The 19,085-nt window shown below is 42.4% G+C and overlaps 1 protein-coding gene across 1 annotated transcript; it reads right to left on the reverse strand.

The window, feature by feature from the left end:
• Nucleotides 1-18,278, reverse strand: lhfpl2a (LHFPL tetraspan subfamily member 2a). Its single transcript, XM_042509236.1, has 4 exons — nucleotides 18,204-18,278; nucleotides 11,857-12,668; nucleotides 750-911; nucleotides 1-718 (listed from the first exon to the last, which is right to left on the reverse strand). The coding sequence occupies exons 2-4, from the start codon at nucleotides 12,278-12,280 to the stop codon at nucleotides 624-626; spliced, it is 681 nt and encodes a 226-aa protein (XP_042365170.1). The 5' UTR covers nucleotides 12,281-12,668; nucleotides 18,204-18,278; the 3' UTR covers nucleotides 1-623.
• Between the last annotated feature and the right edge of the window lie 807 nt (nucleotides 18,279-19,085).

Here is a 19,085-nt window from a genome sequence, read left to right on the forward strand (position 1 = left end):
AGAGTCGGGGACAAACATAAAGAGCTTCCTCCATCGATACATTTCAAGGGTCTGAAATCGTTCAATAACAGTACATTCTGAAAGCTTAAAAAGGACATCCTCTCTGAGCCGAAGCCATCTGTTCTGTGAGTAGTTTATTCTGACTGAGTAGTGGTTCCCTTGTGAGTTCACACAAACAGTTAACAGATCCAGGTAACTGGTGACAAAAACACCAGTGTTTTGTTCTGTTTTTTTAAGGCAAGAGTGACATCATCAGCCCGGCCCCCGGATCACCAATTTTCATTCTGCGATCACAACTATGTACAAAATATATATAATCACACATATTTACAGAGCGTGTGGTGACAGACAGGCGCCCACATGCTGAAACACGAAGAACAGACGCAGCACCTCTAGTGGCTAAAAGACAACGAGAAAAAAACTTGGCACTTGTAGATTTCTCCCACATTGACACACGACAGAGACAAAACAAAGAGTCAGTTTTAGTGGTAAACAACGCCTCCGTTTCACAGGCCGGCCTCATGAGAACACACACAGAAGGGCAGCAGGTGTCTCTCCCTTCTTCTTCTTCTTCTTCTTCTTCTTCTTCTTCGTCTTCTTTTCCCCCCACAGTATCTGGGCCCTCAGAGGAGGCAGATGAGGCTCTTTCCCTCCTCGATCTCCTCCTGGACCTTGTCGCTGGAGGTGGCGATCTCGGCCTGCGCGGAGAACACACGGCGCAGATGAAGGTGAGCACGGCTATATGCGGGAGAACACGGCGGCGCAGATGCCGCCCATGGCCGTGTAGAAGGCCCAGCCCATGGAGCAGAGGCCGGCGCGGTACGGAGCCGCCTCGGGGCCGCAGTACAGATGGACCTTGTCAGCACCCCAGCCAGCGGGGTACAGCATCAGACCCAGGATCAGAAACAGACCTGAGAGAAGAAAAACCAGAGAGAGAGGAAACCTTGAGTGATGGTAGTTTATTAGAATACAACATAGACAGCAATATGAAAGTGCCAAACAGCAGACTAGTGAGTGCAAAAGTTCATTCTTGACCTCAAAAAAATAGTAATTAACAGAAATCTTCACTCAGTATCCACTCACTGACGCAGTCAGCAGGTGTAGTTCGGTGGAAAGAAAATAGTTCCGACATAAAAACTGCTCACAACAAGATCTGTGGATCATCTCGAGTAACCAGGTCATGATTTCTGCAAAGACACATTGCTGTTGAGTTTTTTTTTATGTATTTTTTGGCACTTTGAGCTCCACAAGCTGAGTGGTCTAGTTCCATTATACTGGAGAGAAGAAAGACATTCTCTAGTTGTCAAGTTGTGACTTTTGCGTGACGTTTCAGGGCAGCAAAAACGGCGGAAAGCATGAAAACACTGTCAGCAGTTCATGTTAAAAAATTATATATTTTATTGTTTTGTTCCTAGTAGCTATCTTTAAATTTTGGTAGTTGCACATTTTAATATGTGCATCTATTAGCTGTAGCAAACAAGCAAACTTTGAACTCTAAAGCATAACAACGTTATTTTATAACACGAGTTGCCAACTTGACATCATAAATGCATAAACATGGTGGGCAAAAGTCAATGTTTGGTCAATGATTAGAAGCTTTTATGAATTCACGTATTACATATCAATATTTTATGTAATATGGTGGTGTTAATGTTAACCGCTGGCCATGTAGAGTGACCTAGATTAAATACAAAAATATATAAAATACCATATATATAATATGTATTATTAAAAAAATAAATATATACAAATATAAAAAATGTCTATCAACCCTTTTGTTTAAATGCTCTTTGCATTTAAATGCAACCCATCTTCTTTGTAGCTTCCATGTTGTTCCCACTTTACCACGACCACAAATAAGTCGGAGGAACAACTTCACGACTTGGAAACGCTGACCTGCTGACATCACATGAACGCAGCATGAACCAGGAGGGGACCGGAGGGTGCTACAATCCTGGAACAACTGTGTTCTGATGCACAGTGACAGCAATGGGTTAACCACTGTTATATACACACATGCACTAACATACACAGGTGGCAGGATGGACTTAGCACAACAAACAACAGAGAAGCTCAGATCACAACACACACAGAAGGAGCATGACTTCCTTCTCTGATCAGGACGCCATCACTCAGCTTTACCTTTACACAGCAAACAGTGCTTTGCTGCTACATTAATGCTCTGAATTTCATGCATAGAACCTTTATTATGTTTCATAATTAATAATACAGAGTAGCTCTTTGAAGCAGAATAACATCCACATTTACACTAACTGCCTTCATCTGTTAGAGGGAGCGACTGGTGACGGTGATCAACCCAAACACCCCTGCTCCCTCTCTCACATTCACACCACCATATTATTACAGTCACCATCTTTAGGGAAAAACCCACAAAAAATCACATGTGCTTCAGTTTCTGAGGACTCTGTTGACTGCAGCAAATTATCTCTGTGGCCGCCACCATCCTCTGGTGCGAAAACATTTCCTGCCATCAGTGCCGTCACGGCATCCAGAGCATCCCATCAGGACGAGCCAGTAACAAAAGTAACACCAGGCAGAGATGATTTCCTGATGAGCGTCTGAAACGTGACTGAAGATAATCGCAGCGAGAGAACAGGAAGCTGAGACCTGGAGCCGAATCTTAACACGCACAGCCTTCGGGTCAGCGTGTGACAAAGAGCAGAGAACAACAGGAAAGAGGGAGCTGAAGGGCTTTCCCGCCTGCCCCAGTCAACGGCTGACCCTCTGGCGTCCTGCGTCCCCGTGGAAGGATGAAGTCACATCCTGTCTTAGTGTGACCCACTTCTGCTGCCGTGACTTGGCTTCAGCACCTTAATGCAGCTCCAAGTCACTGTGTAGATTTAGAGTGCAGCAGAAGGTGCAGGCCTGTTTCAGAGAGGACGCAACCTCTGAGTTTATGAGTGATCTCATCATAGATTCAAGTAAAATAATCAGGTACTGTACCAAAAGTCGCAGTGACACGGAAGTTTTTTTTCATCTAAAAAGAGCGGTACAAGTGTGAGAATTTGAAACTGCACAGAAAATAATAATGTATGTGTTGCAGGTAATCACTGACATATCCTAGGCTTCGATCATCAAAATGAATAATCTACTTAGCAGGTAGTATATTGAAAATAACTTTGTGTGTACATGTGTGAGTGTTTAATCTAAAAACATACTGGCATCATGACAAAAACCTGACATTTAAAGGGTTAAAATTCTGAAAAAAAAAAAAGAATATTTGATAATTATGATAACTCACGTTGGTCCAAAAATTAACTTAATGAAAGTAGAAAATCATATTAATGTATAGTATTTCTTTAATGCTCGATTTTTAAAAGTGCCTTTTGTGTGCAGAGCGATATGAGTGTGTGTAATATTAAAGCGGCCTCTAAGGGGTTAATAATTAAATAACCTTCTTCCAGCACTGTGACACACACTGCTTTTCTCACAGTCACGGCTGATTATACATCGTGTATGATTATACACAGATAAACCCTTCGCTCTTGCAGTAATTTCATGTCGTGAGCTTGGTGCTCTGAGCTTCCTCCTGAGGATCAGTCAGCTGGCCGGCCGGACGCGAGGCCTGCCACCCATCAAAGCTCAGGAGGAGACACTTACAATAACGCAATTACAGACCATAAACGAAGCCGACGGGGAGCCACAACTTCACTCCCGATGTTCCCGGCTCTCCTTCATCTAGCACGTCTCGCTGCTTTGCTTTCATAAAAACCAACGTGGAGGTGAAGCTGTCTGGCTCTCCTAATCTCCCTCTCCCTCTCTCTGCTTCCTCTCTTCCTGCTCCCATTCTCTCTCCCCCTCTTAAAGCACCCAATATCGTATTAAACAAGGAAATGAAAACTAGGTCATAAATTCTTTCCACATGTTGCTGCATTGCCCTGACGTCCAGGCCGGCTCCACTGATGGATTGAAGGTATGGTTTTAATTCACAACCCCACCCCTCCTACGACCCCCTCCCTCCTCACACACACACACTCACACACACACACACACACACACACACTCCCCCCCTACAAGCTGGACCTTCTAACCTAATATCCCGCTGCACTCCACCCTCCCAGCCTCACTGCTCCCTCTGCACTGGCTCTTGTCTCCGTTAACTTCCAAACTGTCAATTCTTTGCCATCAATCCGTGTCTGATAGCTGCCCTCCCTCCCTGCCACCAGCACCACCACCCCCTCCTCCTCCTGCTCCTCCTCGCTAACCTCTGCTCCCACAGCCTCCACCCTGTAATACAGCACAGCAGGTCTGCGCTCAGCTCCAGGAAATCTGGCCACCCTTCTCCTTTCCAGGAAAAAACCAAAGCTGGGTCCACCTCCGAGATCCACCACCGAGAAAATAAGCGGAAGAGGCAGCGAGAGGGCAATTTTCTCCATCAATCCATTATAATTTCATTTATAAAACATTAAAGGAGATGTCTTCAAATGTCTTCTGTCCAACTAGCAGTCCAAGTTCTCGCGTGCATGGTATAAATACTCTGATAAAGACAAAAATATGCTGAAAACAGCACTGACTCCTGAACCTGTTGATTTGATCATCAGAGTGCTCTCATTTAACAGCTCAACAATAAATCCTCCCATCTTTAACCCTTTCAAACCTGGAGTGACATCACTTTTCCTGTGCTGCTTTCAGACACCTTTCAAAACTATTCAGACCTTTGAACCCCAAACAAATTACTGTGGTTTCTTTCAAAAACATGGAGAAAAAGACGATGAGCAACTTTGTAAGAAATGTCCCACAAATTGTACGAAATAAGTAGACTCAGAACATTATACATAGTACATAGTTACAGTAAGTACATAAGTACATATTTTAAATTATTACATTATTACAACCATAAAGCACTTTTTCCTCTTTCCATTTCCTTTGTTTTATTTATTTTTTTCTTTCTTTAAAACCAATTTTCAGATCATTTTCTTCTTTTGTTGCTCATTGCCTTCTTCGCATGTTTTTGCGGGATGCATTTAACCATCTGAAACCTGGATCAACATCAATTTTCTTGTGCTGCATTCAGACGAAATTGGTTTGATTTAAAAGGGTTAATGAATTGTTATTGTAAAAATGTGAATTACTGAGGCTTTAAGGCTGGAAACAGTTGGATTTCTAAACATGCAACTTTCAAACAAACAGAGCACAACATGAACAGTATCTATGGTAACAGTATGACAGCACTGACACCATATAAAGTAAGTGTCTATGGAGCTACATACTTTCATAATAACGGCCTGCGTTGTTTATAGCCTGCTGCTTCCTGATGAAATAAGTGATTATTTATTGGCCGTAAAATGTTTTCATTTAATGACAGATATATCAATTTAAATGCTGCAATGAAAAACAACAAAAGCTGTCCTAATACTCCATGCTTGCTCTACATTCGGTTAGTGTCACTATGAAACAGCAACACTTCCAACGTAAACACAGATATCCAGTAAAAGCTGCGTGGGAATCCCATTTCCTCTCAGCCAGAGTCACAGCTCTGCTCTGCGTCACACATGATATCTTATGTCACAATCATCATCACACAGTAACGCTACTTAAAATTCCTGTAAAACTTTTGTTTTCTTTCTTCCAACAGCAGCCTGAGGCTGAGTCACGGTCAACGGTTAAACCTGTGACGAGGTGTGTGACTCACGGCTGGACTGGAACTTTATGGCCGCTAATAAAAAGCATTGGACACCGAACGCAATGAGAGCTGGAGACAGTTTTACAGACCCGGTTTGTCTGCCGTTTTGTCTCTAATCCCTTTTTGGCTGAAGTCGGACACGAGTGACGCTGAGTGAGGACGGCGTCTTAATAAATGCACACAGAATTCACTTACAGGTAGTCTAAAAGAAGTCTTCAGGGGGCTCTCAGAAAGCACGCCTACAGGATACAAAGTGTACCCGACTACAGAGGGCCGTCTGTTTTAGCCATCTGACTACGTAAAGCAAAGAGAATGGCTTTACCTTCAGCTGAAATCTCAAAACCACCTGAGGGCGAGTCAGTTTAATGGCATGTGAGACACTGCGGCCGGCACAAAGTGTGTCATAGGGGACAAAAGAGTAACAAAGTACAAGTGACATCAGCGTGTGTGAAGATTAGGTTAATGGGCTCTGGAGACTCCGGTGCAATGACGTGACCATCTCTGGCGGCGGCAGAGCAATCTTCCCATCTGAGGTCAATCACTTCCCCAAACATCTGCAGCCTGGCTTCAGTTTTCTCATTACCGGAGGGCCGGCACCGAGAGTGGAAATAGTGATTAGTTAGAGAGAGTTGGCGTGGTGGATATCAGAGTGATAGCATTCACAGACACGTTGAAAACACTCGTGCACGCTGACTGGCTGATTTTTGGGACACGCTGACCACTGTCAGATGTCAGGTTCTGGGTCTTATCTCTTCCTGTGGCTGAAATGACTAAAAGGTTATCGTCCTTCAGCTCTGCAAGCACCGAGGAAGCCCTCCTCCCGCCTCCATCAGTGTCTGTTTGAAGCTCCTCTCGCCCCCTTTCCTCTTCCGCATCCTCATCCTCCGCACAATGAGGAGACTCAGCGGTGCATTTCCCCACTTTTATTACCTCAGCCGGACTCCAGGTGCTTTATATAGAGTTAATATAAATACATGGCTTTACAGGTTATGTAATATTATTTTTGGTAGTGGTAGCCCTGGGGAGCAGACTTCTTTGTGTTCATGTGCTTTGAGGTCGTAAAGTGGGAACAACATAGAGATGGGTTGCATTTTAATGCTAAGCACGTTTAAACAAGAGGTTGATAGCTTTTTCCAGTTTAATTATATTTTGTATTACGTATATATATTTATAATTCTTTATATTTAATCTTGGTCACTCTACATGGACAGCAGTTAACATTAATGCCATATTACACTTTACATATGATCAAAAACTGATATTTATATGTGGATTAATGAAAAAGTTTCTTAACATTAACCAAACGTTGACTTTTTCCTGCCACGTTTATGCATTTATGACTTCAAGTCGGTAACTGTTGTTATAAAATAACGTTATCAATGTGAGTATACTCGCCTGGCATGCTTTATAGCTCAGAGTCTATTTGCTTGCTACAGCTAAAAGATGCATTATTATACTAAAATGTGCAACTACTAAATGTGAATAATAGCTACTAGGAACAAAATAAGCTCAAACAACCGAATGCAGTCCAAACGTGCATATCATCATACTGTCTACATTTTCAGAGACAATATCGGCATAATAAATGTAACAATTACTTTAAAAAAATCTGGTCCATAGTTTTCTTTGTTACATGGCCAGTAAGGAAGACTTAGAAGGTAACAGCAAGGTCCACATGAATGACACAAGCCTACCTGATTTTAGAGACAATTATTGACAGGAAGAACACATAACAGAAGAAGGAGACACCCCAGCAGTGTTGGTATCACATGAGAGAGAGACCACCATGCGACTCTCAGCTTTGGAGCCAGAGGAAGGAAAGCCGCTGCTGCCTTGCTGGTTTGGATAAGTTGCATGTGATTATGCATTTCCGACCGTGTACTTGTTGTGTGTGGATTACATTACACATGTGTTCAAAGTGTTCACAATGTGTCCCTGACCAACTCCAGAAGTGGTTAGGCCCATCGGATCACCATCCGTCCCTAATTTGTTTTGGATGCATTTACACCTGTAATTTCATGTGGTGGAGTACTATTCTATTGCAATCCAATCACCCAAAAATGCATCTTGGGAGGTGTTAAGGAAGTCATAGACCAACTAGTTCAAAAGTTATGATAAATTGCTACAGCGAGAGCAGCCAGCCTGACATGCAAAACAGTAGTAACTTAGACTGAGGGGCTTAGTGCAGGGTCAAACTTGTGCTAACTAAATACTCCACCAAAAATATGCCAACTATTAAATACTAATCACCTGTATGCTTCACAGGCAGCTCTGAAGTTCAAGGTTGCTTCAAACAGCAACTCTGCTTTTACAACAGACTTTTACAGAAACCCAGAGTCACAACAACTAAAAAAAACTCCAAAACAACTCCAGCATGAATCACTTCTCTGTTGTACGTCATGCAATATATTCAGAGCACTCATAGTTCCTCCATGACTAACTAAATATAATAGTTGCATGTCACACTCCTCCTCATCATTGTTTAGAAGCTACACCAGAAGTAACATGTTCAGCAATCCTTTGGCTTAACAGTGAGTAAAATTAGATAAAAATCAAATACTGCCTTACAGGAGTCCTGTTCACTGAGTGGCAACATTGCACATAATTGTTTAGCATACCAGAGATACAGTATTAAAGGAGCAGTTAGAAATGTATCATCTAATAGAGTATTTGTCATATTTCTCAACCCAATATCTAACTCATGCAGCTATGTTCAGATATGTCAGGGTTTCCCACCAATGTATTTATTTGTGGCAGCCTGCCACCATTAAAACATGTGCCACCACGTTCTGATTTTATACTTTTTGAGCTTCATTTGGAGAGCCATTTGAATTTTTATACACCAATTGGTTTTTCATTTCACCACATTTTTGGAGTGCAGAGCGTACTCTGGTCACAGATGGAGCAGCAGAACGCCAGGCACAGTGAATGTGAGACTTATCTGCTCAGTTGGGTCTGAAAGTTTGCATCCTCTCGCCACTGCTGCAGCTGCTCCTCTCGTTGAATTTTGGATTTTGCACGTAGATAAGGCACTTAATACCACTCAATTTATGCCATACAGTTTACATTGTTACCGTTCCTGCACTTCTTTCCTCTGTATGAATTGTTGTACTGTGCTTTTTTTCTTTCCCTTTTTCTTTCTTTCTTTTTCTTTGTCTAGTAACTGCTGGACTACGGACGTAAATTAGTAGTCCTGCTAACTTTGGCATACTTACATTTGTATTTTATACTGATGACCTTTAATATGCTGTGTCCCCTTTAAATAAACATTAAATAAATAACTAAGTAAATAAATAAATCCAGTAATCTGATCAGCTCCCACAGGATCTATATGTCATCAATTATTCATCCGGCGACTCAATTTCCTCAAACTGCTGTTGAGATGCACTGCATTCAGGGGTCCACAAAAAATGTCCTAATTTAGAGAGGGGACACAGAATCATAAGTCCATCAGCTATTTCTCTCATACATTGATATGATCAGCTCTGATAGGATCTAAAGATATATCATCAACCCTGCAACTCAAACTCCTCAAACTGCTGATGAACTAAAGATGAGTTGCACTGCATTCAGACCTGCAAAAAACATCCAAATTTAGAGTGGGGACACAGAATGATCCTCCTCCATCACGCAACTAAAACTGCTGCTGAGGGAAAAAAAACATCAGGACGACTTGTGCAGCGTTCAGAGACCCACAAAAAACATCCAATTTAGAGAGGGGACACAGAACTTTGTCAGGTACTGCCACACATATTCTCATTCTGTGGGAAATACTCTGTGTGAAGAAAAAGTAGCAGAATAAAGACAATAACATCTTTTGTGCCCTAAATAAACATTCACATTAAGCTGATCAGGCTCACAGAGAGTGTTCCAGGAGCCCTCCATGATTCACTACAGATTTAAGCTCTCTCCGGTCAGCAGGCCTGCACAGAGCTGGCTTTACAGCTTGGCATGTCCTTCACCACACGCCCACCTTTTTCTGTTTGGGCCTGCACCAAATAAACAACTGTGGGGGAGGACAGCCATAATCACCAGAAAGCTCAGAGCTGCAGTCTGTGAAGAAAAGAGGAGGTTCAGCAAGCATGATCTCATGGCCTCCTCCCTCCCATAATTCACCACATTGAGTCAAAGTGGCCTCAGATTTGGCCTCAGACAACGCAACTATGGATACACACCCTTCACACACACACACACACACACACACAGAGATACGCATGCGCTTTCAGCTCGGTTTTTCAGGCCAATGACGAGTCAAAAGAGCTCCAGCTGACTGGGTAGAGAGTAAATATTTGGGTGGCAGTTGCTGTGAGTGACAGCTCAAAGGGTGGAAACAAGCCACCATGCGTTTTAAACTCCTGACTGCTTGGGGTAAAAGTTCACAGAAGGCTCCATGAGAATCAAAGAGAATTCTAGTGGTGGGAGTTGTGGTGCGCGTAATGAATGTGTTCGGCTGAAACTTTTCATTTACCTTGATGAACGGTGGAGGCCACAGGAATGAAGAGGAACAATTAAAGGTTAGATGAGTGAGCTTTAAGATCTCTCTGTTCTTTTTAGATCAGTGCACAAAAGACGTACATATATTTCTTTTCTAGGTGTGTTTTGCTGATGCTGTGGTCCTGTCTGTGGCTGCGCCTGTGTCATGGGTCGTGGTTGCACTGATGCTGTGATCGTACTTGCAGCAACTTTTACTGCCATTATTATTAGTCATGCCTCCACTATTAATATACACATTTGACTGTAGTCACCGCTTGCATAAATTGCAATATGTGTGCATCTCTCCCCCTCTCTCTTTTTTCTCTCCCTTTTTTCCTATGTATCATTTTGTCATCTACTGAAATTCAGTTGTTTTTTTACGACATGTATTGCATGTCTGTGGGATCCCTCCTCAGTTGCTCTTCCTGAGGTTTCTGCTATGTCTTTCCCCCACTTATAGAGTTTTTTTGGGGGAGGTTTTTCCTGAATCTATGTGAGGGTGTAAGGACAGATGGATGTCGTATGCTGTAAAGCCCTCTAAGGCAAATAGTGATTTGTGACAATAATTATAAATAAAATTGACTTGACTGGAATTGCGTAGGGAATTATGAGCAGCGATGTTGAAAGATTGTCAATGTTGAGAGTCCCAGAGACCCACAGACGCTCATTTCACTGAGTCCGCAATAAAATTTGTTGAGACACACACCCACTCTCCCACTGAGTGCTATCATGTAGCAGGAAGTCAGCGTCTTATAGAAAGCTTTAAATCTCTGTGGAGAAAACTGTGAGTCATCCACCACTAAAATGAGTTTACAGTTTATTTCCATACTTCTCAACTCAGTTGCTTCCCCCTCTAGGCTCTTACATATTTTACCACATCAAAACTTAATATTTCAATCAGCATTTTGTGTTTTGTGATTCGAGTTTTAACATTTTCCACCTATATGTTGGATTATGGTAAGTTATGCAAGAAAAAACTAGATCATACACGATGTTGTTTGACCATATAGGAAACCATAACTGCTTACAGTTGCAGTAAATGTTTCTGTATGGAGAAAACAGTTCAAATTTTCAGAGAGTCTCTCCTGGAGGACATGACTGAGTTGCACTCTGTTGTACACATAGAATGCAACAAAAATAATTGTGTAAATATTTTAAAAACTAGAGAGAAAAGTCTTCCCCTTAGCATTATTATCTGACTTTTTTTTATTATCAAAATTGAGTCATTAATATGTTCTTACTCTGTGCCAACATATTACTTTAAATTACTTTTCAGCATTTCTAGACTATTTACTTAAATGGATTTGTATCGTTTTTGCTATTTGGAATGCCAAACTTCTAAGCTAGATAAAAGTCTTAAAACCACTCACAACACAGATAAAACCTTATAATTCTAAAATGGCAAAGCGCAAACTTTAAGTGATTGAGGATGTCAGAGTCAAATTTACAGAAAGAATCAGGACCTCCTGATTAGACATTGGAGAGGTGGAAGGGGGTTTCTGAAGCAGTTTGACCATCCAACAAGCCCCTCTGATGAAGTATATTGACACCCTTACACTATTTGTCCATTGACACAAACCTGAGTGTTACATACCTCTGTACCTGAAGGAGAACTACAGTGGTCTCGAAACAGAAATTCTAAAGGGAGCATTTAATTTTTTTGGCAAGCAGAGACATACGCTTGATCAGCAACGTGAGCCAAAAAAAATAAAACTACATGTGTTGTGTGCACATCTCACCTGCGATCCCTTGCAGCAGTCCGCACACGTTGAAGATGCTCTTCTTCATGATGCTTTGGAAGCACATGGTGAAGACTGAAATGAACGCCACGGCACACAGCAGCAGGATCCCTGCAGCCAGGAAGATAGAAGTAGCCTGCCAGAACCCGCTGGCAATCTCCTCAAAGTGTATCGCGTACGGTCCGCACAGTATTCCACGCTTCAGGTGGGGCAGTTTTATACAGCGGCCGTAGATGCCTAAAGTGGGCCTGTAGGCCTCGCCTGCTGTGGTGGCCCCGTGATGGGGGCCGAAGACGGCATCGGGGGTGCGGGGGAATCCCACTAGCCAGTCAGTGCTCATGAAGGCGATGAGTTCTCCGAAGGCGGCCACGATACTCAGCAGAGTCCACAGCATGGAGCGGCAGGTGACAATGACATGGCACATGCTGACGGTGGCTGGAGTCTCCCTGTGTTCAGATTGGAGGTGGAGAGGTGGAGCGTGAGGCCCTCAAACAACAGAGATGTGAGGTTGTGTCCTTCTCCGGCGGAGATGTGAGAGCGAGTGAACACTTCACAGGAATGATTTGGTGACGGCGCTGTACACAAAAGGTTCACGTCAATGATTCACAGTCTCCTGCTTCCTTCTCTTTCTCTCCGCTTCTTTCACTTCTTATCTTCTGTTGTTTCGGCACAGCTGTTCTTCCTCCTACTTGAGCTCACCCTCCTTCTGTCCGCTCGGTCCTCAGATTCTTATTCTGTCTGTTTTTTTGGTGTCTACATTGTATTGAAGTTGTGTTCCCTGAGCCAGCCCGCTGGCGTCACATCAGACACACCTAGGAGATAAAACAGAGAGACAGAACACAACAGGGTGAGCGCTTTAATTGCATGTGTAAAATGTAATTGTACGTATAAAAGAAGCTCAGATATGATTAGTCATTTTGTTTTGTTTGAGGAAGTGCAGCTCTCCTGGTGCTCCTCTGTCATGTTTGGAAAAGCAGACGTGTGGAGGAGGAAGGGAGGCTTCTGGTGTCGATCTTCAGCGGAGGGTTTAATGAGCTGTGTGGGGATGTGTTCATTTGAAGTGGGTTTCTTCTGTTTTCAGTGTGTTTATGTTTTAAAATTGTGATCTCATGCTCTCTTCTCTCAGTGTATCTTCATGACTGAGGTTGTAAAAATGAAAAGTAGAGAAAACATTCTGCTTGTCTTGGTGTGTGAGCGTGTCTGTGTGCTGTGGATGTGGAGACAGAGGTGGGAACAGCGGGATGAGAGGCGGATGCAGACAGAGAGAAAAACAAGCCAGAGGCCTCTCATTAAGCAGCCCACACAGCTGACCCGGGGTCAGCCGACGGTTGATAACACAACGGCGCGTCCGGCTGTCACATGACCGCTGATAACCTCAGTGACATTAACCCTGCTGCACTGCTGATTCAGTCACACTGCAGTACAATGAGGAAGCTGAAAAATGGTGTCAGTTCATAAAAAAGTCATGTCTTTCATCAAGAACTACACAAATGACACAGAAAAACACATATCCGTCACAATCATTTTTCCTCTAGTTTGTGCTATCTGCAATCCTGCACATTAATTGCAGCCATAACCAGTTTATAAAACACTCTACACTTGCTAAAAGTCAAGAAAATCTTCATCAAGAAATGAAAGGAAACAGATGTAGCTAAATGCTGGATAGAAAGTTGCAAGGAAAAGGAATTGCCTTGCCATAACACTGAGACTCAGCAGCCATGCTCTCAGCTCTGTGGAGCTGCACGAATGCACAGCGGTGCTTTGAGCTAATTGCTTACGTCAGCATGCAAACACAATGATACTGCTAACATGTTGATATTTAGCAGGTATAGCCTCATGTTGTGGCTATGCCCAATTGTTTGAATGAGAAATTGTTCAATATTTCGGGAAAGCTTATTTGTGTTCTTGCTGGAAATTATGCCATGTGCAACTGAGTTGAAAAAAAGATAGCAATTAACTTTGTATTAGACCAGAAGTAGAGGAAAACGGCTAGTCTGGCAATTCTTAAAGTTAAACATAATTACAGCCACATGGTTGTATCCCACTGCGTATTGCTCTAGTTACAGTTACAGTCTACATCCATGGCTGTCCAGTCTGTGTCCCCTCTCTAAATTGAACTAAATCTGTACACATTGTTGTTTGATGGAAAGTTGCTGTCACGGTTAAGTACTTTTTAACTCTGAAGACAGCTAGGCTGGCTGTTTCTCCATGCTTTCCATCTTTAAGCTAAACTAGACTAATTGTCAGCAAATAATTTTATTTTCCAAAATGTCAAACTACTACTTTAACCAGGGATTAGTTCTTCTAGCAAAGAGTTATTTCCATTGTATAACCATTTGCCTTAAAAGGTTTATTCCTTTTCTTTCTTTTCCATTTCTGGCGCAATTATAACTGGCCTATTTCACTAACACAACAATTACATCTGCATTGTGGGCCCCATTTTCACACCTCGTTTGCTGTTTTTCTTAAATGGAGTCACTTGCTTAAACTGCTGCCTTATTTCAATGACAAAAACCACAGATTCCAGTAAATGAACAACACATTAAGAAAATAAAGACCCTATCTGGAACCCTGAGGACCCCCGGATGATCTAAGGAGATTAAACAGTCAAACACTACTTCTATTTAGGTTATGAAAAGTTTGAGATCTTATCTTTGAGAGATATTTGAGCAGTATAAGATTAAAACACAAAACTGTCTTACATAGGCCTTTGTCATGATGTTATAAATACAGCTCTGGGCCAAAACTGACAGTTGTTTCTTTTCTTTGAGTTTTTTTTTTCTGCACTGCCTCTTGGGAGTCTGTTCGTCATTCCTCCAGTGTTTGGCAGGGCAGCAGAGGGATCCGGGGGCCGCTGTTGACACGTTTGCTACCCGCGCTGCGAGGTTTCCATCACTCGGCGCCCCCATGGTGCGCCCTTGCAGCGAGGGTCGCAGGCTGTCCCATGTGGTCACATCCCAGTGAGTGTGTGAGTGAGTAAGAGCATTACACAAACTTTGATCTTTGTTTTCCTGCAGAGATATCAACAACAGTTCTTTTTTCCCCCCTATGCCTTTTCCAGAGAGAATGACCCAGATCTGTGGTCTTTCTTACAGTACAGGGTGGTGTGTGTGTGTGAGCTAATGTCGAGAATGTTTGGACTGTGTAAATCAGATGAGATCATAAGAACAGGCACAGACAGCCTCTGTGGATTTGGACCAAAATTAATTTTATGAATCACACGCCGTTCTCGTTGCCTCACCACGAACAGATGCAAGAACAGATGCGGACTCACACTCACTCGCTGGACTTTTTTGAAATTCTTCCCACACCCCTCACAAAAAAAGTCCGTTGACGTCCCAGCGGTCCTTTGACGAGACTCATGTTTGACGTTAGCATTAAAGACAAACAGGCAAGTCCGGAGTTTTAGGGTCATACATTTGCTGGCCAGTTGCACAGACTAATTCCTCACTGACAGGAATATTGTTGGAAAACACTTTGGAGCTGAAACAATTCAAACCAGCTGGGGAGATATGGAGCTTTGAAGACCTGGACACTTAACCTACGACCTTCCTTGGCAGCAGTGTGTTTGCATCACGTGCCTGTTGGTTACTCAGTACCTACTAGAGGGTCTCAATTTGTTTAAAGCTACCCTCAAATGTGGGTTAGTAGATCTAAAACAAGTCTGGGCATGTCTGGTTCTATTAATGTACCTGGTATTTGTCACAACACATGGCCCAGACGTCTGCTCGCTGTTTCCAGACGGATGGATTTGAGCAGTTATCATGAACAGAAGTTTCCCAAGACAGAGCGAAGCATGGTAGTCCGTATATGTGAGACTCGAGGTGGATTTATGATGTCTTTTATACTCCCTGAGTAACCAGGGGGAGACTAAGGATTATTTCAGGCTCGGTTTACATACACAGAGGAGTTTACAAGCTTCAGACTGCACCCATCACCCCTTTGACCTCCAACACTAAGCCCCATGCGCGCACACACTTACAAGACTCCCTGCCATCGGACACATGCTTCCCCAAAGTCTGGCTTAGAGGGGAACTTCCACACAGTTGGACCTCAATTTACTCTATAGCTTTTACTAATGGAAAGGATCAAAATGAAATTCAGAAATAATTTATGATCAGTGGTCTGTTAGAGATGCCCTCAATGGTCTCAGAGGAACACCATTAATATTAATAATGAAGTAAACATGACTGAGAGTCTGCAGCCATGCCAACAGTTCTGTGAAGCTGTACACAAACTCAGTAGTGCTTTTAGCTTAATGCTTATGCCAGCATGCTAACATGCTCAAAATGATATTGCAAACAAGCTGATGTTTAGCAGATATAATCTTCACAATAGTTACCGTGTTAGTTTGAATGTCTGTTTCAAAATTCATGCCAATCCACTGATAGATGTAAACACCACCATCATAAAACCTCATGGTGGCACCACAGAAAAAGCTCAAGATATGTAAGTCATTAAGCTTCACCCTCTGGCAACCATGAATATCTATGCCATATTTCCGGGTCATCCATCAAAAACATTTGTTAACATATGTCACTCGAAGCTGAGGCACTAGAGAAACCAAAGTTTGTCGGACTTAACCTCTGGGGAACATCAATGTTTGAACTAGATTTTATGGCAAAATGTTGAATCACTATCACTTCACTAAATGCTAAAAACATCAAACTCACGGTGGCACAAAAGGAAAAGACACAGTGTTTAGGCTTCAAGCTTTGGGGAACATGAATGTCTGCACCAAATTTCAGGGTATTCCATCAAATGATTGTCAAGAAATGTCACTAAAAACCAAACATGTCAAAGTCATGGTGCCACTGGAGGCAAAGGCACAGGCTTACCAAGGTTGTTTGGCTTCAACCTCTGAGAACTTTAAATATCTGGACCAAGTTTTGTGGCAATTGGTCAAATAATTGTCAAGTTGCTAAAAGCCAAAAAATGTCAACGTCATGGAGGCACAACAGGAAAAGTCAGGGAAAAACAAACATCTGTAGAATTCATCCTCTGGGAAACATATATCTGCACCAAATTTCATGTTAATCCACCAATTAATTGTCAAGCCATTTACTTAAAGCCAGAAATGTCAACCTGATGATGGTACCACAGGCAAAGTTGAGCGATCACCAAAGTCTGTTGGCTTCACCCTTTGGAAAACTCGAATATCTGCGCCAAATTTCACAGTAAGCCATCTAATAATTGTCAAGACATGTCATTAAAAGTCAAAAATGTTAACCTCGTGGTGGTACAACAGAAGAAATCAGAGGATTACTAAATTCTGTAGGCTTCAACCTCTTGGGAATATGAATGTCTACAACAAATTCCACACCAATGCATCAAATAACTGTCTGTCTATATATTTTAATCTGGACCAAAGTGGTGGACAAACCAACTAATCGACCAACACTGCCATCCCTACAGCCTTGCTGTCACTACGACTCCAGTTCAAAGTGTCCACTCAGCCTTTCTCTTATCACAGCAACAAAACAGCAGGAAACACCTTTCCACGCTGCCACCGACCGGAAACAATCTACATATCTATGGACATGCCTCAACTTGAGTGACGCGTCACCATGGAGAGTGTTTGTTTGGAGGTGGATGAGGGGTTTAGGGAGAGTTTATGTTGGGTCTAAATGCAGAGAGCACTAAAGCTACAGCTTGTTAAGATGTACCATCTGCAACACATTTGGTTAATATTGTCTAATGACAGAAATATGAAGCTTTTATTTTGTATTCCTTTGGAAGTCTACCTCTCTTGCCTTAGGTGACCCAACAAAGTAAAGCAATTTTAAAACAAAGGGAGTGCTTATAATCTGTGAGGATCTGTTTGAATGAAGCCCCTGCAGCTACTGAAAGGGAATGCAGGACATGATTGGTCACAGAGGACATCAAATACTAGTCCAGTCACACTTTCTTGTCTCATAAAGGCTCTGTTTAAAGATAAACCACATGGTAGAATGTCAAATATAGCAAAAGTATTGGTATTTCTTACTTTGGGCATCCATATGACGTAGCGTAATTTCATATCTCTTGTGTCGGCACTAAAGGACAGAATAAGTATTATTTAAGGGAAATCCCAGGCTCTAATAGTAATAATAGCAGTCAATAACAAAAGGAGTCAATTTTAAGGTTTTCCACAGCAGAAGAGCCAGTCTTTCCTAAACTTCTGCACATCTGCTAAGCATACTGGAGCTTGTGATTCAGACCTCAAGCATAATATTTACATCCTATCACATCAGCCAGGAACCCAGCTAACCTTTAGTATGAATAACTGACTCAAGTTTTCCCTCCTCAGTAGGTTAAATGGGAAAACTAATGCAGAATAATTAAGAAAATTAAGACAATAGTCCAACCTGTCTCCATTGATCTGTGGATAGTCCAGCTCTCCTGGAGATGTGGCTTCTCTGCCCTGACTCTCCTCCTCTGCTCACACACTTTTAATGACTCTCTCTCTCTCTCTCTCAGACTCCTGACTCCCGGACCCTCCCCACGCCCCTCCTCCCCAGGCCGCCACGTCTCCTGTGATTGGCTTGGCTCGATACTGGAGCCACACTTCTTGAGAGAGTCCACATGGTGGCCATATTTCAGTGCTGAATCTGGGTTAAAATAACAAGAGCTGGAGCTGCAGAGGGTCTCTCCTCTTTCTCTCTCTCTCTGTCTCAGTTTCTCTCACCTTCTCGCTCTGTTTTCGTTGCTCTCTGCACACTTTGAATCAGCCAAGACCAACATCTTATAACTGAGAATTTTTACTTTCTTTACAAAAACGAGTAAACACCATTAAGTATACTTGGATTAATATATTGTTGATATAGTATTCAGATTAAATTGGCCCATGCACTTTTTAGTTTATATAAGTGTACTTAAAAGCACATTAAGTGCACTTCTGGCTGCAGAACTACCGTTGTATGCAATTATGCATCTTCCAAATCGTTGGGCCCATTGAGCAAGTGCGCTAGAGCGATTTACAGGCTGAGCTGGTTATCTTCCATTTAGCCCTCTGATAACTTGAATGGGAAAAATCATATAATCATGCAACTTTTCTAGACTTTTAAAATATAATCGGACAGAATGGATCAAAGCCTAATATTCGCACGTGCCTTTTTGCAGGGTTTCTGTTTCAGAATGTAAGTCCATAGGTAAAAGTTCTTTTTGGTCCCAAATGCATCATGTGACAGACCTAGAATTTGTAATTCCAGTGTTTGGTCACTCCATCAAATTGGCTTCAAAAAAACGCT

The sequence above is a fragment of the Plectropomus leopardus genome, chromosome 20, assembly GCF_008729295.1.
Source record: "Plectropomus leopardus isolate mb chromosome 20, YSFRI_Pleo_2.0, whole genome shotgun sequence".
Taxonomy (NCBI): Eukaryota; Metazoa; Chordata; class Actinopteri; order Perciformes; family Serranidae; genus Plectropomus; species Plectropomus leopardus.